We start from the raw sequence: 25,139 nt of genomic DNA, 5'->3' as shown, positions 1-25,139 counted from the left end.
CTGGAGGGAAATCGAGCTCTCTCTCTCTCTCCCCCTATTCCTGCTGGTGTGAGCCCCAAGGCGCCCTCCCAGCTCCCATAGCCTATATAAACACATGCCAGGCCCCACTCTCAGTATGTACAGTTTGCAGGTACTCAGTTGTTGTTGCCGAGATGCATGCCCGCCTACCTCATGACCATGAAGTGAGAGTGCTCTAGGAGTCTCAGGGTTGCACCTAGGCATTCTCTAGGGCTCTCAAGCTATCCCTAAGGGCTTGATGTAGCCGCTCTTCTCTCTCTAGGTCTCTCAACTCTCCCCGCAGTATCTTTATCACCTATGTGTGTCAATGGGGCTTGGGAGGGCGAACTAGTCTTTTTCTCTCCTCTTTTTCTCATGCAACCAAGCAATCTATGTGCCAATTTTAAGTGGCAAAAGCCTTGTTTACCCGAGGATATGCGCACGTATGTGCAAGAACTCTGGCCTAAGACTATTTCTATAGTGATCCACTATACAAGAGTGGCTCACAAGATTTTCAAGTCAAAGACTCCTCCAAAGGGAGACAAAGGTACCGGTAGCTCGACCGCAAAGCCAATTGCAAAGAAGCAAGCTACCCCGAAGACCTATCAAGGGAATAGCCATCTCTCACCTGAAGAGATGGCGCATTACCGAAAAGAGAATCGCTCCTTTAGATGTGAAGCGGTGGATCAATCCTATCGCAAATGTTCACAACGCAATGCAAAGCGTGAGCCTCTCAAGGTAAGCAATGTTATAACTACTCCTCATGATGATCCTCCAGATGCTAATCAATTATGTTATGTGTAGGATAAGATCCGTGATCAAAATTCTTTTATTTTAATGGATCCAGGATCAACACACAAAATAATTTCAAAGGAGTTAGCACAGAAGCTGGGAATAAAGACAGGAGAGTGGGACCTCTTGAAGAAGCTAAAGGTGCATTCAAAGAACAAGAAGTGTCAGTCACACCATTGATTGGTAAACTCCGAGTTCATATACAAAGTTATGTAGAGCCAGAGGAATTTTATGTCGCTCCTCTTGAATCACAAGATGTTATTCTAGGTCCTCCATGGTTTCATAGGAAATCTGCTAGGCTTATCTACCCTGAAAGACTTATCACTTTCTCTCATAAAGGTAAAAATGCTATTATTTGTACTCAGAAGAAAGGGGACACCATACCCTTAGTTAATCATGTAGCCTTTAATAAAAATCATAGTACAATAACCACCTGCAAGTGAAGCCTGAGGAGGGAACATCATATGACCTCCCAAAACATTCCTAGTGCATGGATTTGGCTGACCCTAGAGAAGAACCAAAACCAATCTTCATCGCTAATGACATAACACCAAAAGAAGAAGAACTACTCGTAAAAACACTCAAATGATACCGCGATATTTTTGTGTGGTCATTACATGATCTGAAGGGAGTGGATTCGCAGATTTTCCAACACACAATCACTATGACAGATGATGTAAAGCCAAGCAAAATTGCGCCCTTACATGTACAATGATACATTCACTAACAAGATCAAAGCAAAAATTGATAGGTTGAAAGAATTCAAATTCATCCATGAAGTCAAATTCATCCTATCATAGTGATGCCCAAGAAAAAGGAAAAGCTTGCCTATAAATGACTATGTGTTGGAACGATCCCAAATTCTATAGGTTATAGTTTCTTAGATGGCTTTTTGGGTTACAACCAAGCATCAATCCATCCAAATGATTAACATAAAATTGCTTTTGCTATAGAATTTGGGATCTATGCTTACATGGTAATGCCTTTTAGCTTAACAAATGCACCAACCACGTTTAAAAGGCTGATGAATCGTGCCTTTAGGGAGTATCTTTAGGATTTCATCGAAGTATATATGGATGACCTATGTGCACATTCAACAAAATGAGAAATAAGTTATTCTTTTATCTTATGCTCTTAAATACAAATTTGACATGAAAGCTATCTAGTTCAATATGGTGGGACTATGATAGTTGATCTATCTACATGTCATATTGTTTTAGGGATTATTGGTTTCTGTCGTTCATGTTGAAGTATCCAATGATGGAGGTAAATTTCAACGATGTGCTTAGTAGTTGCAAATGTTGAGGTGTCCATGGCTTGATCTACATCACATAATTTCTCACATGTGTCCTTTGAGAGCTCCAAAGAAGGTACTGAAGGTAGAGAATCTCATTGATCTCCACAGGTGTATGTGGGCAATCTTGTGCCTTTGTTAACAATGGCAGAGGTGTCTGTTTCACTCATCAGGTGGGTGCTAGGTGGCCCTTGACATTCCAAGTGACTCTGTAGCTTCCTCTAAGAGCTGCCACAACTTCTCAACAAAGATAATTTGGAGATTTGGGCCGACCCCCCTATGTGTGGGGGTATATATATGACCTCCCCCTTACCAATTGTATCATCTTTCCATGCTACATTGCTCCATATATTGATAGTGTTGCCACATGGTCGCATTCCCTTTGGGAGCAAGTTAAAGCTTTTGAAAATTTGAAAATGTGGCATTAATTCGTAGGAAATAAGATTGGAAACAAAGTGACGTGATTTTGCACCACTTGAGGAGGTGCATTTTTATCATTGGAATCAACAACTAGTGCATGGAGCATGCGATTAGTGAACAACTTACCACCCCTCATACACCTCAATAAGATGGTGTCGTTGGACATAGCAAAGTAGGATATTTGTGGATGTGTAGAAAGGGGGTCTAATTGAGAGGTAGACGTGTGTTTATATATATTTGCATAAAATATGAAGAACAAGGAGAGAAAGAAAGATGGTGAAAAATGGCCACTTTTATACAAAATAAAGGAAAAGGAAGATAGGAAAAAGGAGGGAGAAACTTCTTCAAAAATAATAAAGCAAAAAAAAAAAAAAAAAAAAAACTTACAATGATGGGGTCTTATTACCAAGGAGAAGTTGGAAATTGAATGCCCTTTACTATTACTAGTATGTAACCCGTCCTTCGGACGCAAAGAGAAGGTATATTCTCTCTCTCTCTCTCTCTCTCTCTCTCTCTCTCTCTCTCTCTCTCTCTCTCTCCCCACACACACACACACACTTATCAAATGCCACATGAAAATCATTTCATGTGGCATTTGATAAGTGTGTGTGTGTGTGTGTGGGGAGAGAGAGAGAGAGAGAGAGAGCATGTCCACTTTGTGTCATGGGTGTTGGATGGGCAACTTGCCTCAATGCTTTGTTGTGTCCATATTTGCAATATATGAACGATATTGCTCATTGTGTAATCATCTCGAGATAGAGCTAGAGGAAAGAAGAATTTATAAGGAACGGGCAGGGCCCAGGCGAGTTGTAGTTATGCAGCAAGAAGAGTGTTTGGTGATCACTGGTGTTGTAGCCTGCATTCTCTCTCTCTCTCTCTCTCTCTCTCTCTCTCTCTCTCTCTCTCATGTTAGAGTGGAAAACTAGTCAAATGTTAGAGCTTGCGACACGTGTCCACCGGTATTCCAATTTGCTTAATGTGAAGAATAGATTCTACAAGCATTGAAGCACTTACACACTTTTTTGGCTCATGGAGGGTAAAGTGCAACTTGCACAATAGACTCATAGAGAACTACCAATATGCAGTTTGATGTAGTGGGCCCGGCTTGGAACGTAAACACCTCAAACTAAATGCATCACAAGCATAATCTTAAGTTTTGACACTCATTCAAACACAATCAATCAAATCCATGCACTTAGATCCAGTATGTATTGTCTCCATGCTTTGTTTTTACCTTGATTACTCAATAGGCCCAAAAAGTTTCTTGAACGCTCTTGGGTGCCACTTGGCAAGCGCTCATCGGTCCCATAAACAAAAAACTATAGTAGTGCTGCAACCAAAAGCCAGCGAACTAAGCAGCGAAGTGAAATCAAAAGATTTGGTGGACGGCGGAAGGGCGAGCGAAGCTGGTGCGGGAGGATCAAGGGAGGGAGGCGCCTCGAAGAATGTGTAAAGCTCGTAGTGATAATAGTAGCTGGCGAGATGCACCTGCTTGCTCAGCGACCCATTGCAGAAATCTTGCTGGGATATGTTGGTCAGGCAGTCCGAGCACTCCGACTCGTTCAAGTAGCCCATGCATTGTGCCAAAGTGTACTCGCCACTCGCATTGACAGCAATAGACGTAAATCCATCCTGCTTCAGAGCCAGGCTCATCACACCCGCGATGCCCGTCACAAGCTTGTTGTACTATGCATTATGATATTTTGGAAACAGGCTGGCTCGAAACAAACCCTTATGTTACAAGAAACTTAGTGAGTATGTATGCCAAATGTGGTGCAATTGAAAAGCACAAGAGGTGCTTGACAAGCTTCTTGTCCGAAATGTTAGTGTCCTGGTTCGCATTGATTACAAGATACGCTCATAGTGGTCAAGCCAAGGAAGCTCTTAGTTGTTTTGAACAGATGCAAGATGTGGGACACTCTCTAGATGCAATCACCTATATTTGCATATTGAAAGCATGTGGTAGCTTGAAAGCCCTTCAAAAGGGTGAACGGATTCATGATAAAGAGTGTACAACAAGGTTTTTTTGGGAAAAGATATGGTACCCTCATGGACATGTATATCAAGTGCGGAGCACTCAGAAAAACAAAGTACATATAGGGATGCAATGGCTTGGTCTACATTAATTGCTGGGTAAGCACTACAGGGCCAAGGGGATGAGTCTCTGACCTTGTTTGACACTATCAAACGTGAGGGTTTCTATCCAAATGCTGTTACCTTTATTTCCCTCTTGAAGGCTTGTGAAAGCATCAAAGCAGTGGACAAAGACAAGGAGATTCATGATGCACTTGCCAGAAAAGGATTGCTAAAGAAAGACATTGTGCTTGGCAATGCTTTGGTGGACATGTATGTCACAGTGCTTTGGTGGACGTGTATGTCAAGTGTGGTGAGATTGTGAAAACGCACAAAGTGCTGATTGAGCTTCCCCATTGCAATGCCGTATCTTGGAGTGCACTGATTGCAAGATAAGCCCAAGAGGGGTAGGGCAAAGAAGCTCTGAAATGCTTTGACCAAATGCAGCACGAGGTGCTCGCTCCAAGTGCCGGTTCGTACACATGCATTTTGAAGGCTTGTGGCAGCATAGGAGACCTTGACAGGGGTAAGCAAATTCATGGAAAGATCATGAGTTTGGGTTTGCTGCAGAAGGATGTCGTTCTTGGAAATGCTTTGGTCTACATGTATGCGAAATGTGATAATCTAGTAAAGGCAAGGCTTGATAATCTTCCTTGTCGGGATGTAGTTTCTTGGTCAGCAATGATTGTAAGATATGCAAAATACGGGCAGGGTGAGGAAGCTCTTAGGCATTTTGAGATGATGCAACGTGAGGGATTGATCCTTGACACTCACTTTTCTTGTGTGTCGAAGGCGTGTGCCAGCACAGGAGCAATTGACAAGGCCAAACAAATCCATGATGAGATTATTAATCAGGGGCTGCTTGGGAAAACACGTGTGCTTGGTATTGCTTTAGTGGATATGTATGTAAAATGTGGGGAACTTGCAAAAGCAGAAGAAGCACTAGACAAGCTTCCTGTTCAAGATTTTTTCTCTTGGAATGCACTAAAGGCACAATATGCTCAGCAAGGATGGGGTGAGGAAACATTGAGATGTTTTGAGCGGATGCAAAGGTGTGTGGGCCATCCCCATATTCAGTCACTTTTTCATGTGTGCTTAATGCATGTAGTCATTCTTGTTTTGTTGAATTAGGTGAAATGTATTATGCAAATATGCTAAGATTTCATGGCCTAACATCATGCACAAAGCACCACACATGCATGATTGTCTTATTTGTTTGGTCGTGCATGGCACTTTCATAAGGCGCTTGCCATGACTAACCATATGGAATCTTCTGACCATCCACCACTCTAGTTTGCTTTGCTAGGTGCTTCTCGAAAATGGAACAATGTTAAACTTGGGAAATGGGCCTTTGATCACGCCATACAATTAGACAAACACAATGCTGCATTTTATGTTTGCATGGCAAATATTTATTCAGCTGCAGGCATGCTCAAAGATGCCAACAAGATTGAGTGAGATGGAGAAATCATGCACATAAGATTCCGGGACAAAGTTATTGGTGGGCTTGCTTCCCTCCAAAAACCCTAAAAATGATGAGGACAAGTATATTGACCAAAAAAAAAAAGAACATTCCAAAATCAATTTACACACACTAAATCTAGTTAAATGAAAGAAAATTTCACTCTTGTCAACTTGTGAAAGACTTCAATAGCTTAAATACTCGGGCATTATAGCATAGCAATGTTCTTACATACTTATCAAAACCGAGGACCAAGAATCCAATGCATGGAGCTCTCTCTCTCTCTCTCTCTCTCTCTCTCTCTCTCTCTCTCTCTCTCTCTCTCTCTCACACACACACACACACACACAAACACACACGTGCGTGCACATGCATGCATATCATGCTCAACAATCAATTTTATGGTGGTAAATCAACTCCTTATGTAGTTCTGAGTCACCCACATGACTCTTGTACCTCCGTTGAGCATACGTACATGTATGTAAATGGCACCTAGATTGTGAAAGGTAAAAAGAGGTTCTCTCTCTAAGAGTCTATGATAAATCCTCCCAAAGTAGAGGAGACGAGAGATAGAGAATCTAGTAGATTACCGTTTCAATAGCAAAAAGAGAGGGGACTCAAAAAGAGTTGGAGGAAAGAAGGGCTTATGTAGAAATTGGTAGAGCTTTGTTTCCAAGAGCACTGATGACAATTGACAGATGGGCTTGTGTGACGCCTTCCCAGCTATAAAATTTTGTCCCCAAATACAAGTCACTGAGAGAGAGACAAAGAGGCATCGCCGCATCTGCCTGAGATTCCCTTTGTTCAGGGAATAAACCAAAACTAGGGACACGTACTACTATCAAAGACCCATTGTTGAATGGAGTGACATTAAGCTCTCGAGATGCCCACCGTGCACTCCTCGTCAATCGCACTACCCAGTGACAACGTATTCCTGGATCATACATGTTAAAGTTAAAACCGAAACTGGGGGGGGGGGGGGGGGGGGGGGGGGGGGGGGGGTTCCCTAAAGGGCACGTGGCCAAGATTGTCCCAAGGTAGTGCGATTGACGAGGAGTGCACGGTGGGCATCTCGAGAGCATTTAACATTGGAAAAAATTGCTACCCATTCGAAACCCACACCGATTTCCACCAAGCCACCCGCATTGTACAATTTGTACACCGTGATCTCCCTAGGAAAAATTGCAAACCTAAGTAAACAACAACCACACCCCCCCCCCCCCCACACACACACACACACACAACACACACACACACACCTAGGTGTGTTTTGCATCCAACGGTGTCCTACGCTTTGCTTGGAAAATGGTTCTCAGTCGTGAGCAGGGCAGCCTTTCAAGGGGTAGGGAAAGGACACATAGTGTCCCTTCCCCATAATACCTTGACCGCATGGTGACCGACGGCAGCCGGGGTATTGTGGGGAAAGGACACTAAGGGTCCTTTCCAGCCGTCAAGTGCAGGGGGGAGGGGCGCGCAACCCCCTCCAGCCGGTAATCACCTTGGTGCCAGATTCTGTAGTGTTGACAGGCGCGATCAGAGCCCACACGCAGTAAGGTGGCAGCATGTGATTGGTCGTCACGCATCAGCTCGTACCGTTTCATTCTGCCTATTCGAGTGGCGTATATCCAACGACTGCAGGGCAAGATTCCGGTGTGGAATGACGAGTAGATTTACGGTGTAGGGAATGGTCAGCTCCCTCTTTTCTAGCGACCCCTTTTGGCGACCGATAGCAAATCATGAATATAAGCCACGTCTCCCAAAAGTCCTTGGTATGCATAGTTAGCCTGCTCATCATCTTCCAAAATTTGGAGACGCTCAAACTCCCTCTCCACAACTTGAAACCATGCAGAGATGTCTTCTCCAGGACCACCAGTAAAATGCCTGCTTGAAGCCATGTCCATATTGGATCACCTGCAGCATAAGACCATTGTAAACTGAAGCTCTGGAGTTCGATCCTCAGTGGCGGGCACCAAAACGATGACAGAAGAAAGCCGGAGCGGGGCACCTCTTTAGCAATGCTTCTCTGTCAGTTCGGGATCACAAACCTATCCACTCAAACACGTGCAATTACAACTCCAAAGACTATATAGAGCTACCAACTCAAGCCCTCTCCCAAGTAACTTATAGGGAAACTCCATAAAGTCGGGCAAAAGGCCGCCCTGTCCTGCTGGCTGATCTGCACGCTAGGGTTGATCGCTGAAAAGGCTGGCAGAATAGCCGTCTTCTGCAAAAGGCTGATGTATCTGCCTCATTTAACGCATGCTCTGGTAGATCAGAGCAGATTACCCTTGATGCTGAGTTGTGCAAACACACACTCATCTGAGAGGCCACGAGTAGGACAGATATCAACTCCTATCCAATAGCCCCACATCACTAATGGCATGTACGGCTTTTCTAATTGCCCACGACCTCATTCGAAACCTTCAAAAGTCCCCCCACAAAGCTTGAGTGCCGCAAACTGTGATCCATAGCCAGGTCTCGCCTTCTTTTATCTGGTTTTTAATGTCGCCATCTATCTCACTGGCCCCCAAGGTGAATGATGGCTCTTATCAACAATTGAAAGCATGCAAAACAACAGGCTAAATGTCGCGTAACTTTGGAGAGAACTCCGACTCACTTATCATTGGCAGCAACTCCTCCATGACTACCCCGGTCTGCTTTAAGATGCCTCGGCACAAAAACAAACCACGCAACACCTCCACAAGAGAGCAAGCTCCTTCATTTGCCCACAACCTGGCTCTTCCCTGCATGCTCCACACCTGCTACCATTGGTAGCTCCATTTCCCCCCTTCTAATTGGTGATTCCCCTTGCATAGCTGAATGATAGTACTCCAGCCAAAACATATGCCTCCCTGTTTCCCCCCAAGCTGGCACTCTCAGCCTCTCTCTCTCTCTCTCTCTCTCTCTCTCTCTCTCTCTCTCTCTCTCTCTCTCTCTCTCTCTCTCTCTCTCTGCTCGCCACCACTCCCCGTTCCAAAAACGACCTCCCACTACTCACGGCTCTCCCGTAGTTATCAAAGACGCTTTTTTCATTTAACCCTCTACCTTTGCTTGTAGATACATTAGCCCACCCTTGCACCAACAATAATAAAGTGAGTCCAAGCATGCAATACAAAACCTCTCAACGAAACTCACACAAGCTCAGACTCACCAACTGCATCGAGCTCGCACATCCCAAAAATTCTTCAACATAGCTTCGAAGGAGAACCTCCAAATAACAATACATATGATATCCGTTTTGACCAAAAACATCAGCAAACAGACAAGACAAACCAAACCTTTCTACATCTGCCTTTACAAACCACTCCCCAAGTGCAACGGGTTATGCATGCCTACGTACAAGAGGCAATTTGACAAGCATTCCCGCTCTACTGATTACCTTCTTGCCCATTCAAAAAACGCTTGACATAGCTTGCCAACCCCCCTAGCCTGCTAGAGCATTCATGCTCAGCAGCAGGTTATGGAGACTACAACAGTTCCAATCACTTTGTTCTCCTTTAGCTACCTGACCGCTATCAGAACAAGCTTGAGCATGCTGGCATATGTAGTGCTATTAGGTGCGACACTGTCCAATCGCATGCCATGGAAATATGACATATATTCTCGAAACATTCACCCTGTAAGGAGCCTGCTGTTAGAGGCGCATCAAAAACTTCTTGGGCCTTTGCCAGCATACCACACTTTGCATACATGTCGACCAATGCAGTTGCTAGCAACATATGCTTGTCCAATAATCCCTGCCTCTGAACCTCCATGTGTATCTCTTCACTTGTTTCAATTGCCTGTATACTGCCGTAAGCTTTTAAGATACAGACAAGGTTGACAACAGCAGGTGCAATGTCCTCATCTTGCATCTGTCCAAAACAGTGAACTGCTCGATCACCGAGTCCATGATCTACATAACCAGTAATTAGTGCATTCCATGAGGAAGTATCCCCTATTGGAATCTCATCAAATATCTCCTTTGCTTTTGCAGGCATGCCACAACTGATATACAAAACTAACAACCCAATGCCAACAATGTTTTCTTGTTCTTCCAAGATGTGACTCTCAAGTAAAGCATGAACTCTTTTTCCCATGTATGCAGCTCCTAGGCTACCAAAAGCTTTCAAGATGCATACAAAAGAACCAGCATTAGGAGAACAACCTTCAGCTTGCATTCGTTCGTAAACAGCTCATTGCTGCCTCATCACGTTCATGCTGAGCATATCGTGTGATCACTGTGTTCCATGAGACTAGATCACGAATGAGGAGCTTATCAAAAGCATCCTGTGCTATATCAATTGCACCACACTGTACAGACATATCTAAGAGAGCATTGGCAGCCATAATATCTGTCTCTACTGCATACTCTCTTATAATCAGCATCGAGTTTTGCATACATATCGACAAGGCCAGTGTTGAGCACAGTAATGCTCTTACACTCCTGCATGCAGGGATTGTTCTTGGGGAAATAACCGCAAGTTGCATGGTGTGTAAACCATACTCAGACTTGAACATATTGGGCAATCAAAGCATTCCAAGCGATTGTATCACGAGCAGGGAGTTCATCAACAACTTCTTGTGTATTGTCAAGTTGACATTATTTAGCATAAATGTCCACCAGTGTAGTACCAAGAACGAGAGCATCATTGTCAGGCAATGCACATTATTGTCAAGGACCCTATATCCTACACAAACACACTCAAGTCAAGCACCTTAAAAACTTTGTACACTGTACAAACATACTATCTTGTCTCAGTGACCTCCTGGATCAAAAGGGAAGCTCAAAGGCCCCCCAAACAAATGCAGACTTCCACCTGGATTCCACACAAGTATAGCAAAAATCTCCTGCCTTGTCTTCACCCCAAAAGTCCTAGCATCAGCTGGCACAGCCACAATGAAACCACTATCATGGCAGCTCTGAGCACAGAAATAACTGTATAAACTGCTGCTGATCAAATCCCACTGCCAATCACCAGATAGTCTCTTGACACCATCCAAAACGTAACCAATAGTAGAGTTCACCCAATCCCAACTTTGACCTCCAGCACCCTCATCAGCATTACCAGCTTTAGAAACTGGCAGCACCAGCAAATCTCTTGCAACACTCACTTGGTCCATCACCTGAGCAAAAGAACCTGCTTTTAGCCGAAACGAGTCTGAGATAACCACATCGCTATTCACCACACCTGTCTCAGCACCACCATTACAAGCCTTAACCACGAGGTCCTTTAAAAGACTGTCAAAAACATATATGCCCGCACAAAGGCACACAAGAGCTTTGAACACATGGGTAGCATCTGCATACACATCTACTACTAAATCACCTGTTACTTGTTCAAGAGGCCCACCTTCATCGAATAAACTCTCTAAAACTTTTCCATTGGTTTCATTGTCCTGCAACCATCAAACTGAGCTACAATAGGAGCAACAACACCTGCCTCGGATAGAAGATTGTCAAAGAAAACATAATCATCCACACAGCCATCAACATGGCTCTCAACCTGTAAGACCAGCTCACCTGGGTTCTTACACTCACCACAAACAGACTCAAACTCACCAACTGACACATCTCCATCTCCACCTGGCAGAAATGCTCCTCAACAACAACAAGAGGTAACCCAACCCGTTGCTCTAACTCTTGATTAACAGATTGCAAGTCCGGATACACAGCTTTAAGAGAACACAAGCTTTCTTCCTCACATTCCTCGTCTGAGAAAGACTCCTCTCCATCGGTGCTGGACTCGCCATAGTCACCACTGTATCCCATCTCCTGATCACTTTTTGTCACCAGCGTGTGACTACTATCTATCCTTTTTGTTGATTTCTTTCTTATTATCTATTTACTTTCACTTCTTGGAAACACCCCTCGGGAAATCTAACTGCCCTGCATTGCATAGCTAGTGTGGAACTGTCCAAAGGGAGTCCAGGCCTGAGGGCAAGAGAGCACTAAGGTTGGACAAGGACTATGGTTAGCCAAGTGGGGTCATTGACTAGCCAAAGTGGAATCCTTTGCTACAGAGGCTACATTTCAGTTCTGGATGTGGCCGCAGTGTACAAAGAGGGTCGGATGACCTAGAAAGATACAATGGCAGCATCTCCTAAAATTTAGGGAACTGCTATTTTGGGACCTGAAAATGTCTTCGCGTCTTTACGTGCAGTTTGACATGGGGATCGTTTTGTTACTCTGTGGCCAAGTCAACAGAGGCTGCAGGTGAGATATTTTTAGACCCAAGGGTCTAAAGCGGGAAAATGCACAAATGAGTGACACTTGGCACTCTTAGGCCAGTTTACTACTTATAGAGAAGGCAAAAACGTGATTTATAGTTGGGAGGCTCATTTTGCAAGTCTCTGTCACAAGTTAAGAGCTATGGAGTGCTTGCTTTCCCTCCTATGTACAGTGCGGTGCCAGGAGTGATGCCCTGCACGCTACGCACTGCCCTCTCTCTCCCCTTTGGCAGTATGTTATGCCCCTTTAGTGGGCTCTTCATTTGACCAATGTACAGTTGTGTGGGTTCATGCGCGATTGCCGAGGCAAGAGCCTCTTGCACAGGTACTGGATTAGCTAGCGGCTAATCCCCCCGCAGGTACAGGTGAATTCGGAGAGGTTTCACGCCAGAAATCTCGTCCGATTCAAAGGGCAAGTAGCCCTACAGGTGCGGGAGCTCGAGGACTTGCTAGGGATGCGACCGGCACGCGAAACGGAGCCCGAAACAATAAATTACAGCCTGCTATGTATTTTTGCAGGTTTAGGGTTTTGGCCCTAAACGGACCCTAATACCCCCAGGAGGTTCGGGGACGCAAGGGGACCGCTGTACAGGTGATCTGGCGCATTTTCAGGGCTGAAAACAGAGAATTCAGCGTGCTGCAGATTCTCGCCAGGTTTTGCAAAGTGCCCGTATGCGTCGGGAAAGTCGGCCAATGCGTGGGAATACCGACTGTGAAGGGTTCTAGTACAGTTATGCTGCCGAAATTGGGGGCTGGAACAGTGGAAATTCAGCCGAGTTTGTGCGGGGCAGCTTGTAGGGAACCACAACGTTTATTCCCTCTTTTGAACAATAAAGAAATACCGAAAGGGGCACCTAAGTCAGAGGCCAATCTGGTGTCTGTCTACTCATACAGGTGCAATCTAGCAGCCTGTATCCCTCTCCCCTTTGTTGTGTCTTGAAAGTACAGGTAAAATAGACGACTAATAATGGGTGAAACCTAAATCAAGGTTTAAAGTAAAGTCTACCGCCCTTTTTGGATTGAACAGGCCGGTTTCATGGTTCCATCGACGGGATTAAATCACTTTTTCCCATAGAAGTGAGCCTTGGTCAGTTTTGGGCTTGAAGACACAGGGGATCATAGACCAGACACAGGGAATAGCAATTATGGCTGACAGACCAGATGATGTGACTGAAGAGGTTTCCTCTTCACAAGGTCAACACACATGAAGTGGGTGAGTCCTCAAGACCACCACAGACAGATGACGATATATTCAGGACCCAGTTAGCTACTGCTGTGGCTATGTTCACACAAGTAATGCAGAATCCGAGGTTTTTAGCCTTTCTGCAACCTCCTGTTCCGTCTCAGCAAGTTGGGTCACTGGATTATATTCAAAAGCCTGTTAAGGCTCGAGCACAGGTGATTCATACCGCACAGTCAATGGAAACACCTGTACACTTGACGGAGAACATGCAGTCTCCACAACCTATGCCTAAGGTGCAAGAACAGGTGGCTGAGATGCCAGTCTTTCAGGCTGTACCAGTTCAGCCCGCCACCTTTCAGCAGCCTATAGCTGGTTCTAATGGGCAGGGAAGCAACCTACAGGCTATGCAACAGGTCTTCCCACCACCTTCAGTACACCCTGGCTATTTTGGAGGTGGATCGGTATTCCAGAGCATGGCTGGTCATGCACCTGGAAATCAATTTTATACGCCAGGAACAGTGTTTGGGGGTGCTCAAACGATGATGCCTAACCCCATGTACAGTGTCATGGGTATGCAACCAGGGTTTCAGAGCACTCAGGGCCAATTTGGGATGCCACAGGCAAATTTTGGTATGGCTGGAATTACAAATCAGCAGCCAAATATGGCATTTCCAGGTCAAGTTAATAGCGGCCAAGGAACACAGATGAACCCTAATAGTGTTCCCATGTTTCAGTCACTTCCATATGACAATTTAACGCCGCTGGAGAGGCCAACTCCGTACAAAGAAGGTGGCAAAGGTATGACATTCACGACCTTTACAGGGTTTGATGACAGGAAGAAGGCTCTTTCATTCCTCCAGCAGTTTGACAAGGCCTATGCAGGGGGAAACTTTACAGAGGCTTCAAAGGTCCGCAAGGCAACCACTTTCTTGACAGGGAATGCGGGACAATGGTGGACAACTTTATTGCTTCAAGGGCAAGCTCCGTCCACATGGATTTATTTCAAGCAGATTTTTGCAGCAGCATGGTTATCTGATGACTTTGAAGCAGATGTCATGACAGAATGGCACCAGCTTAATGCTGCCACTTGAAAGAATCTGGATGATTACAATCAGAAGTTTTGGAAAGCTCTACTTCCAGTAACTTCCTATAGGTTTGTGCCATTGACAGAACAGATTGAAAAATGCTGTTGTGGCCTACCTAAAGGATTGAGAAAGTACTGTACGAAGACAAAAGTCACTACTTTGACGCAGCTCATCGAGGTAGCAAACACTGGCAATGGTTTGCTCAAGGGAGAAGATTGTGAATTTAACACTGGCGTCAAGGCAGGATCAGGCAAGAAAAATTCAGCCAAGAAGCACGTTCCCAATGAGGCTCCTAAAGGGACTCGGGAGTCAGCCAACGCAGGGAAAGACAAAGCTACGGCTGAATCAGAAAAAGGACCAACAAAGAAATGGAAAAGACGTTTTCCTCGCAAGTCAGAAGAGCAAAAGAAGGTCCTGAGGACAGAAAACAAATGCTTTATATGTGAGCAGCCTGGCCACATTGCTTACAACTGTCCTACAAAGAAAAGGCCAGCTGATTCTGAAGACAAGGAGGACAGGAAAGGAAAGAAGCCCATGGCTGGTCTAGTGCCAGAAATGGTGGGCGACAAGCCAAATTCAGATGCAAGTGAGCTTTGCAGAGCATGGGGAAAGGTCAGGGATCAAACAGTGCTTATCTTCTTTGATCCAGGTGCCAAAGCCAACTTTATTTCCCCAGAATTGGCTTCAAAGTTGAAAATCAGACCTGAAGAGATGGGGTATACAGCAGAGGCAGGTTTGGCATGTCCTGGCCATACATAGGCTGTGACACCCATCATTGGAAAGTTGCGTCTACATATCCAGTCCTATGTAGATGCTGAAGAATTTTACATCATGCCACTGGACGGATGTGATGTGTTGTTAGGTATTCCTTGGTTGTTTCGTGTACAGGGAATCATGGATGCCTACAACAAAAAGATCACTGTACACAGCAGGGGAAAGACTCACATTCTGGATGTAAAGCTTAAAGGGGAGTCTATTCCTACTGTATCAGCTTCTGCTATTACTTCTGTAATGAAAAAGCATCTTTCTGCGTACTTGGTTTTTGCACGTGAAGTGTCAGATTGTGATGAATCAAATTTATCTGTGCTAGATAAAGAAAGGTCAATGTTTCTACAACAGTATAGTGACTGTTTTTCCGATTCATTACCGTCTCAATTACCGCCAGAGAGACCCGAGGACCATGCAATAGATTTGGTGCCAGGCAATAGCCCACCAAATAAGCCTCCGTACAGGGTTAGTGCGGCTCAGCAGAAAGAGATAATGGGCCAAGTACAGGAGTTGTTAGAAAAGGGGCTGATTCAGCCCAATTCATCTCCATTCTGTTCTCCAGTGTTGTTGGTGCAGAAAAAGGATGGCTCATGGCGTATGTGCATCGACTACCGTGCACTGAACAAGAATACCATCAAGAATAGGTTTCCTATACCTAGAATTGATGATATTATGGACAAATTAGAAGGAGCAGCTATGTTTAGCAGGATAGATCTAAAGAGTGGGTACCATCAGATCCGCATTAGATCAGAGGATGTGCACAAGACTGCTTTTAGAACAACGTTTGGCCTTTACGAATTTTTAGTGATGCCCTTTGGTCTCACAAATGCTCCTGCTACGTTCAACGTTTGGCCTTTACGAATTTTTAGTGATGCCCTTCAATACGTTCATGGCCAAATTTGAAGACGGTGCATGATGTCCGAAGCTTTTTGGGACTATGCTCCTATTACAGAAGGTTTATCCGAAATTTCGCTGAGATTGCTTCACCTTTACATGCTCTTCAAAAGAAGGCAGTCACCTTTAGATGGACACAGAAAGAGATTTCAGCTTTTAATCTCTTAAAGGAAAAGATGACTTCGGATCCAGTCATTGTGTTGCCAGATCTTAGGAAGTCATTTGTGGTCCAGTGCGACGCCTGCGGTAGTAGCATTGGTGCAGTGCTAATGCAAGATGACAGGGTAGTAGCCTATGAGAGCAGAATTTTGCAAGGGCCAGAGATGACCATGCAGGTCTATGAGAAAGAGTTACTGGCTGTGATTCATGCGCTCTTAAGTTGGAAACACTACCTGCTAGGTGCAGATTTCGTTGTCCAAACGGATCATCAGACCTTGCGATACTTCTTGACACAAACAAAGTTATCTGAGAAGCATATGCGATGGGCAAATATCTTGTCCATGTTCCATTTTCAGATTGTGCATGTGGAAGGCAAGAAGAACGTTGTGGCTGATGCCTTGTCAAGGAAGCCACAAATTTCAGCTGTGTCGATTCCTTATCATCATGAACTTGATGATATGAGAGAACAATATGCAAATGATGAAGATTTTGCAAGGGTCTTCGAGCATCTAATGGATGGACAACGTCATGAACACTATCTTCTCAAAGATGGGTTCATGATGATGCATGGCAGATTGTGTGTGACAAAGCCATTGCGACACAAAGTTATGGAAGAAAGTCATGTCCCACCGTATGCAGGGCATCGTGGTATCGATGCTACAGTTAAAGCGGTTGAGACATTCTTCTATTGGCCTACATTGAGAAGGGATGCGGATGCCTTTGTGCGAGAATGCCTAATATGCCAAAAGGTCAAGTTTGACAGGCAAAAGGCACCAGGGTTATTGCAACCACTACCTATTCCAGATAAACCATGGGAAAGTATTGCTATGGATTTTATCTTTGATCTTCCGAGAACGCAGACAGGAAACGATGGTATTTGGACCATTATTTGCAGATTCAGCAAACAGGCTCATTTTATTCCTGTCAGGAAGAAGATAAAGCCAGATCAGATGGCACGCTTGTTTATGAGCAATATTTTCAAGTATCATGGCATGCCACAGTCGATTGTTAGCGACCGTGATCCACGCATGACAAGTTTGTTCTGGAGAGGCTTGTTTGAGAATATGGGCACCACGCTCAAATTCTCTTCCTCATTTCATCCTCAAACAGATGGGCAGTCAGAAGAGGCAAATTCTACTGTCCTAGATCTGCTGAAGTGCTATGTGTCAGAGCATAAAGGAAAGTGGGAGCAGTATTTGCCATTGGTAGAGTATGCATACAATAATACAGTGCATTCATCAACTGGCAAGGCACCCTTTGAGATAGTTGAAGGTGGCAAGAAAGTTCCTCCCATACTGCATACAAAGGACAAGATATTTGAAGCAGATAAGTATGTTCAGGACATGGATGAAATGTACAAGAAGGTCAAAGTGGCCTTACAAAGGACTCAGGCAAAGCAAAATAAAGCAGCTGATCGTCACCGTCGTGAAGTGGTATATTCACTTGGTGATTGGGTGCTTTTACGCTTTGAAAAGGCAAGGTTAAGAGATGAAGGGCAAGGAAAGACTGTTTCCAAAGCTCAGCATGCGTTACTATGGGCCTTTTCAAGTGTGCGACATAATCAGTGATGTTGCATATAGACTAAAATTGCCTGACAGTTGGAAGATTCACAATGCGTTTCATGTGAGTCTTCTCAGACCCTATGCGGGTGATGTGCCAGAAGATATGCCAGCTGAAGATCAGCCGGAAGTCGAAGAACTTGACGAGATCTTGGTCCCTGAACAGATTTTGGCACACAAAGAAAGGAAAGTAAAAGGCAAGGTTGCTAGGCGTTACTTGGTAAAGTTCAGAAACTATCCACCAATGGATGCTAAGTGGATGGAAGAAGGTGAACTTGCAGAGTCACCAACTGTGTTATCACTTTACCTTGAAGCCTTCGATTTGCAACCTACCTTGACCCCTTGAGTTTCAAAGCTACATGGATTGTCAGTGTGACAATGGCTTCTGAAACAAATGATGTACATGGTATTTAAAGTGAGCTCAAATCAAATACCTGTTACATGAATGTTAGAGCTGTACAGATTGTCAGTTTGGCAATTGCTCTTATGGAATGTCCAAAAGTTTGGTTAGTGCTATAGAACTGAGTATTTCTTGTCAGTTTGTCAAGGATACATTGATTACTTCTATTGAAGGGTACATGTGTAACTGCATTCTTAAACTGTCGGTTTGGGTATGCTCGAAAGTGTTACGGGATCCAACGTGTACTATAAGACAGTGGCAAAATGTGCAGCTACCATTTTGTCATTGGAAAGTTAGTGACTCAAAGCAATGGCAGAGTGCGCAGCTACCACTATGTCATTGGGACAGGGTTCACACGCAGGCAATACATGAGTCGACGAGGTGTTGAATACACCAGGGTTGACAATGAGCATGTATGTGTCGTATATGTGTCGACAGGTGTTGAATATATCAGTGTTGACAGTAAGCATGTACGACATAGATGCAAACGAGGACGTTTGAGATTTCAAGAGGGAGGTATGTCACCAGCGTGTGACTACTATCTATCCTTTTGGTTGATTTCTTTCTTATTATCTATTTACTTTCACTTCTTGGAAACACCCCTCGGGAAATCTAACTGCCCTGCATTACATAGCTAGTGTGGAACTGTCCAGAGGGAGTCCAGGCCTGAGGGCAAGAGAGCACTAAGGTTGGACAAGGACTATGGTTAGCCAAGTGGGGTCATTGACTAGCCAAAGTGGAATCCTTAGCTACAGAGGCTACATTTCAGTTCTGGATGTGGCCGCAGTGTACAAAGAGGGTCGGATGACCTAGAAAGATACAATGGCAGCATCTCCTAAAATTTAGGGAACTGCTATTTTGGGACCTAAAAAATGTCTTCGCGTCTTTACGTGCAGTTTGACATGCGGATCATTTTGTTACTCTGTGGCCAAGTCAACAGAGGCTGCAGGTGAGATATTTTTAGACCCGAGGGTCTAAAGCGGGAAAATGCACAAATGAGTGACACTTGGCACTCTGAGGCCAGTTTACTACTTATAGAGAAGGCAAAAACGTGATTTATAGCTGGGAGGCTCATTTTGCAAGTCTCTGTCACAGGTTAAGAGCTATGGAGTGCTTGCTTTCCCTCCTATGTACAGTGCGGTGCCAGGAGTGATGCCCTGCACGCTACGCACTGCCCTCTCTCTCCCCTTTGGCAGTATGTTATGCCCCTCTAGTGGGCTCTTCATTTGACCAATGTACAGTTGTGTGGGTTCATGCACGATTGCCGAGGCAAGAGCCTCTTGCACAGGTACTGGATTAGCTAGCGGCTAATCCCCCCGCAGGTACAGGTGAATTCGGAGAGGTTTCACGCCAGAAATCTCGTCCGATTCAAAGGGCAAGTAGCCCTACAGGTGCGGGAGCTCGAGGACTTGCTAGGGATGCGACCGGCACGCGAAACGGAGCCCGAAACAGTAAATTACAGCCTGCTATGTATTTTTGCAGGTTTAGGGTTTTGGCCCTAAACGGACCCTAATACCCCCAGGAGGTTCGGGGACGCAAGGGGACCGCTGTACAGGTGATCTGGCGCATTTTCAGGGCTGAAAACAGAGAATTCAGCGTGCTGCAGATTCTCGCCAGGTTTTGCAAAGTGCCCGTATGCGTCGGGAAAGTCGGCCAATGCGTGGGAATACCGACTGTGAAGGGTTCTAGTACAGTTATGCTGCCGAAATTGGGGGCTGGAACAGTGGAAATTCAGCCGAGTTTGTGCGGGGCAGCTTGTAGGGAACCACAACGTTTATTCCCTCTTTTGAACAATAAAGAAATACCGAAAGGGGCACCTAAGTCAGAGGCCAATCTGGTGTCTGTCTACTCATACAGGTGCAATCTAGCAGCCTGTATCCCTCTCCCCTTTGTTGTGTCTTGAAAGTACAAGTAAAATAGACGACTAATAATGGGTGAAACCTAAATCAAGGTTTAAAGTAAAGTCTACCGCCCTTTTTGGATTGAACAGGCCGGTTTCACTTTCCTCATACATAACCTCAAGCTCTACAGGCTCTTCAAGGCTAAAAGAGATATCTTGGTCAAGCTCCATTGTATGAGATACATATTCTGACGAAGTTGAAGCCTCTAGACTGAGCCAGAACTGCAATTGAAGCTCTCTCCAAGTCTTTAGGAGCATCCTACCACTTTCAACCATAGAAAATACCTCAGGTGGTTGATGAAAAGCCAGAAAAAGAGCCGGCTTCATGCTTCGCCAACTCCACTGGTCCTCGTCCGCTGGCAAATCATGAATATAAGCCACGTCTCCCAAAAGTCATTGGTATGCATAGTTAGCCTGCTCATCATCTTCCAAAATTTGGAGACGCTCAAACTCCCTCTCCACAACTTGAAACCATGCAGAGATGTCTTCTCCAGGACCACCAGTAAAATGCCTGCTTGAAGCCATGTCCATATTGGATCACCTGCAGATAAGACCATTGTAAACTGAAGCTCTGGAGTTCGGTCCTCAGTGGCGGGCACCAAAACAATGACAGAAGAAAGCCGGAACGGGGCACCTCTATAGCAATGCTTCTCTGTCAGTTCGGGATCACAAACCTATCCACTCAAACACGTGCAATTACAACTCCAAAGACTATATAGAGCTACCAACTCAAGCCCTCTCCCAAGTAACTTATAGGGAAACTCCATAAAGTCGGGCAAAAGGCCGCCCTGTCCTGCTGGCTGATCCGCACGCTAGGGTTGATCGCTGAAAAGGCTGGCAGAATAGCCATCTTCTGCAAAAGGCTGATGTATCTGCCTCATTTAACGCATGCTCTGGTAGATCAGTGCAGATTACCCTTGATGCTGAGTTGTGCAAACACACACTCATCTGAGAGGCCACGAGTAGGACAGATATCAACTCCTATCCAATAGCCCCACATCACTAATGGCATGTACGGCTTTTCTAATTGCCCACGACCTTATTCGAAACCTTCAAAAGTCCCCCCACAAAGCTTGAGTGCCGCAAACTGTGATCCATAGCCAGGTCTCGCCTTCTTTTATCTGGTTTTTAATGTCGCCATCTATCTCACTGGCCCCCAAGGTGAATGATGGCTCTTATCAACAATTGAAAGCATGCAAAACAACAGGCTAAATGTCGCGTAACTTTGGAGAGAACTCCGACTCACTTATCATTGGCAGCAACTCCTCCATGACTACCCCGGTCTGCTTTAAGATGCCTCAGCACAAAAACAAACCACGCAACACCTCCACAAGGGAGCAAGCTCCTTCATTTGCCCACAACCTGGCTCTTCCCTGCATGCTCCACACCTGCTACCATTGGTAGCTCCATTTCCCCCCTTCTAATTGGTGATTCCCCTTGCATAGCTGGATGATAGTACTGCAGCCAAAACATATGCGTCCCTGTTTCCCCCCAAGCTGGCACTCTCAGCCTCTCCCTCTCTCTCTACTCGCCACCACTCCCCTTTCCAAAAACGACCTCCCACTACTCACGGCTCTCCCGTAGTTATCAAAGACACTTTTTTCATTTAACCCTCTACCTTTGCTTGTAGATACATTAGCCCACCCTTGCACCAACAATAATAAAGTGAGTCCAAGCATGCAATACAAAACCTCTCAACGAAACTCACACAAGCTCAGACTCACCAACTGCATCGAGCTCGCACATCCCAAAAATTCTTCAACATAGCTTCGAAGGAGAACCTCCAAATAACAATACATATTATATCCATTTTGACCAAAAACATCAGCAAACAGACAAGACAAACCAAACCTTTCTACATCCGCCTTTACAAACCACTTCCCAAGTGCAACGGGCTATGCATGCCTACGTACAAGAGGCAATTTGACAAGCATTCCTGCTCTACTGATTAGCTTCTTGCCCATTCAAAAAACGCTTGACAACGTGCGAGGCTCCTACTAGATGCATGGCAGTCTGTTCCGCACGCTGATCTGGCAAAGATCCGTGGGTTTTAGCGCTGATTACGAGGTTTAATTAACAGTAAAGGGATGGCCCAGATTGGCCCCCCCCCTCCCCTGTACTTTGACGGTTCATAGCCTCTGCTTCGCGACGCTGACCTTGACGGAAAGAAAAATACTTCCAACACCCATAGCATAACCCCCAATCATTTATGGGTGCCAAACATTTACAAAACCTTCATCACAAACCAGTAACGAAATGTGAGGGTACATCAACTGTGAAGTTCTTCTAGAAACTATACCAACAAATATATGACAAAAATTCTAGATGAGAATCGACACCCAATCATGACATGAAACCCTTAAGACTTTGCTGCCGCCGCCGCCTGTATGACAGCTTCTCGAAAGAGCGTGCAATGAGTCAAGAGGCGGGCTTTGTCGGGGACGGCGGGTGTGACTGCGGGCAGTTGCGCCATGGCGGACAGCCACCGATGCATGCGTGGGCACTGCTCAGGGCCCGGGAATGTAAACGCGCCCAAGCTCTCATACGTCTCCTTCCAGCTTACCAGAGAGGCCATCACGATGTCTGGCAAACAGGGGCAGTCATTCCCAAAGAAGAAAGGGCCAGCGTTGCCCCCTCCTGCTGACTCCGCAGCAGTCTCCGCCAACCCTTTCTCAAACCAGAAAAACTGCTCCACGATGTCTCGCCTTGCAGCTTCATGCTCTTCCCCTACTTTCTTCATCAGCTTCAAGCCGGTCTCTATAAACTGAGTCAAGACCATAAAAAGCAGCATATCTCTCTCTCTCTCTCTCTCTCTCTCTCTCTCTCTCTCTCTCTCTCTCTCACACACACACACACACATTAGGGCTTACTTTACAATTGCCATATTGAGCCCAGAAGCGGGCCAGAGCATTCAAGCGAGCCTTGCCGGGGAGGAGTGCAGCTCTTTGTGCCCCGCCTGCAGCATCCCACGATGGTGGCCATGCTTCCTCTATATACTCTAGGATTACAAGGGACTGAGAGACGGGCTTGTCGTTATGAATGAGCACGGGCACCTCCTTGTATACGGGATTGGATTGCAGCAGCAGGGGGCTCTTCTGGTAGGGGATGTCCTCATCCACGTACGTGAACGCCACCCCTTTGATGTTCAAGGCTATGGCGCAGCTCATGGCAAAGGGGCTGGCCCATAAGTTGAGCAGCTGCACCACCTCTGCACCCCCCGCCCCCTCTTCTACGTCCATTACTCTTCCCCCCGCCTCCTCTACGTCCATTGCTCCTCCTCCTCCTCCTCCTCTGATCTGGGCAGGACCTCGACTTATTCTCCTTTGGATACAATTTCCTAAGCATGTGGCCTCAGTAAACTAGTTGCCACCGTGTTTTACAATTGTGCATTGGTTCCATCAGTGTGTCGTACACATTTCGAAAAAAGATGTAATAAACCGAATCTTTCAAAATCCTGTCGGTAGCTTGCAAATGGGCGACAAGCTCGGCGAGCTGGCTGAATCTTGTTCTGGAGAGGCAAGGCAGCTTGGAAGTGGGCGAAGAGCTCGACGATGTGTTGGTTGAACAAGCAGGGCAGGCCACAGCTGTGCGCGACGCCACGAGGGGGAAAGGAGGGAACTGCTTTATGGGTTTTTTTTCAAATGGGAACTGCTTCATGATTTTTTTCAATTTATTTAGCACAGCTGGTACTACACATGCTATTCGCCAACATGGTTTAGAGTAGTAATTGCTGCTGCTGTCTGCATGCGTTCGAACCTTGCATTCATATTCCTTTTACAAAAGGACTTCACACGAGATGAAGGGGCAAATACCCATGGAATATGCCTGACTATTGAATAAGTTGATGAAGCTACCAGTAGGATCAGTACACTGCTACTGGTTTTGGAATTGACCTTTTGGCATCTCTTATTTGGCAGTGTAGCGTTGTAGGCTTCATTTGTTGAAAGCCACTGATAGGGCTTTTAAACAAGGTAAGGTTGTGACTTGTCACCACGATCTAGAGAGAGAGAGAGAGAGAGAGTGATGAAATGAAATGAAACGTTAAACGTCTGCAAAAGGCCTAACAGACCTATCAGATGACTTGTCACGACGATCTAGAGAGAGAGAAAGAGTGATGAAATGTTTAGTAACATCTGCAAATGGCCTAACTGACCTATGAGACCAAACGGTTACAACATCATCAGCTTTTTCAAGCTTGAGAGAGAAAGAGAGAAAGAGAGAGAGGCTTCATATGATCATGATATTAATTAAGTAAAGAAATGTCAGCCAAAAAGAGAGAGAGATGTTGAAGATGATGAAACAGGAAACAGAAGAAAGACAGCAACTCAGAGTAGGAAGAAGATGGAGAAGGAGAAGACACAGAGCTTGTGTACGAGATCTCTGTAGTCTCTCTCTGTATTGGAATAATAATAATGTGTACAAACTCAGAGCTACAAAGCTTATATGAAACCCTAAGAGATAAGGTGTCCTTTCACACCGGATGTCCAGGGGGAAAAACCCAGTGGGAGAAAAGTGCCCCTGGTGAAGCGCGTATACACACTAACACTACTACATGTCTACAAATCCCCCCTGTAGTGATAGTGTGAATCCGTACAAGGTAGCAGATCATCATGTGTATGAGAGTAAGCCCAAAGCTTTTCGGAAAGCTTCAAACTTTTCTCGTGATAACGCCTTCGTAAATAGATCTGCAATGTTATCCTGTGTAGGACAGTAAGTTAGTGTGATCTCCCCTGCATGTAGCCTTTCCCTGACATAGTGGTAGTGAACCTCTATGTGCTTTGTTCTTGCATGAAATACTGGATTCCTTGCAACTGCCATAGCACTCTGACTGTCAGTGAAAATGGTAGTGGGTGCCTGTTGACACTCACAAAGATCTGCCAATAACCTGCGTATCCATACACAATCAACTGTTGCCGTGAAAGCTGCCCTGTACTCAGCTTCAC

The 25,139-nt window shown here is 45.3% G+C and overlaps 3 protein-coding genes across 4 annotated transcripts; 1 reads left to right on the top strand and 2 right to left on the bottom strand.

Moving 5' to 3' along the window:
• Positions 1-4,191: 4,191 nt before the first annotated feature.
• LOC147431971 (pentatricopeptide repeat-containing protein At4g18520, chloroplastic-like) lies at positions 4,192-7,706 on the top strand. Its single transcript, XM_086491509.1, has 4 exons — positions 4,192-4,560; positions 4,650-4,889; positions 5,024-5,665; positions 7,566-7,706. The coding sequence occupies exons 1-4, from the start codon at positions 4,192-4,194 to the stop codon at positions 7,704-7,706; spliced, it is 1,392 nt and encodes a 463-aa protein (XP_086347635.1).
• Positions 7,707-7,898: 192 nt separating this feature from the next.
• On the bottom strand, positions 7,899-10,198 carry LOC147431970 (pentatricopeptide repeat-containing protein At1g11290, chloroplastic-like). The gene has a single exon (XM_086491793.1). It carries the CDS (start codon positions 10,196-10,198, stop codon positions 9,554-9,556), a length of 645 nt encoding a protein of 214 aa, XP_086347919.1. The 3' UTR covers positions 7,899-9,553.
• On the bottom strand, positions 9,211-23,526 carry LOC147431969 (glutathione S-transferase U20-like). Of its 2 annotated transcripts, none has more exons than XM_086491792.1 (2): positions 23,067-23,526; positions 9,211-11,144 (listed from the first exon to the last, which is right to left on the bottom strand). In XM_086491792.1, exons 1-2 carry the CDS (start codon positions 23,463-23,465, stop codon positions 10,776-10,778), a joined length of 768 nt encoding a protein of 255 aa, XP_086347918.1. In that variant the 5' UTR covers positions 23,466-23,526; the 3' UTR covers positions 9,211-10,775. The 2 variants fall into 2 exon arrangements, with proteins under 2 accessions (XP_086347918.1, XP_086347916.1); XM_086491790.1 differs by lacking the exon at positions 9,211-11,144 and adding an exon at positions 22,385-22,960 and having other exon boundaries at positions 23,067-23,519.
• Between the last annotated feature and the right edge of the window lie 1,613 nt (positions 23,527-25,139).

The sequence above is a fragment of the Adiantum capillus-veneris genome, chromosome 20 (genome assembly GCF_014529385.1).
Source record: "Adiantum capillus-veneris isolate H3 chromosome 20, ASM1452938v2, whole genome shotgun sequence".
Taxonomy (NCBI): Eukaryota; Viridiplantae; Streptophyta; class Polypodiopsida; order Polypodiales; family Pteridaceae; genus Adiantum; species Adiantum capillus-veneris.
Note: the sequence above shows the minus strand (reverse complement) of the source record. Positions and strands in the feature narration are given on the sequence as shown.

Coding starts and splice junctions, on each gene's coding strand:
- LOC147431970 (XM_086491793.1), bottom strand. CDS start 10,198: ATGCAAGCTGAAGGTTGTTCTCCTAATGCTGGTTCTTTTGTATGCATC.
- LOC147431969 (XM_086491790.1), bottom strand. CDS start 23,465: ATGGACGTAGAGGAGGCGGGGGGAAGAGTAATGGACGTAGAAGAGGGG. Junction 22,961..23,066: donor CTCAATATGGCAATTGTAAA/GTAAGCCCTAAT, acceptor GTCTTGACTCAG/TTTATAGAGACCGGCTTGAA.
- LOC147431971 (XM_086491509.1), top strand. CDS start 4,192: ATGCATTATGATATTTTGGAAACAGGCTGGCTCGAAACAAACCCTTAT. Junction 4,561..4,649: donor TATGGTACCCTCATGGACAT/GTATATCAAGTG, acceptor TAAGCACTACAG/GGCCAAGGGGATGAGTCTCT. Junction 4,890..5,023: donor GGACGTGTATGTCAAGTGTG/GTGAGATTGTGA, acceptor GACCAAATGCAG/CACGAGGTGCTCGCTCCAAG.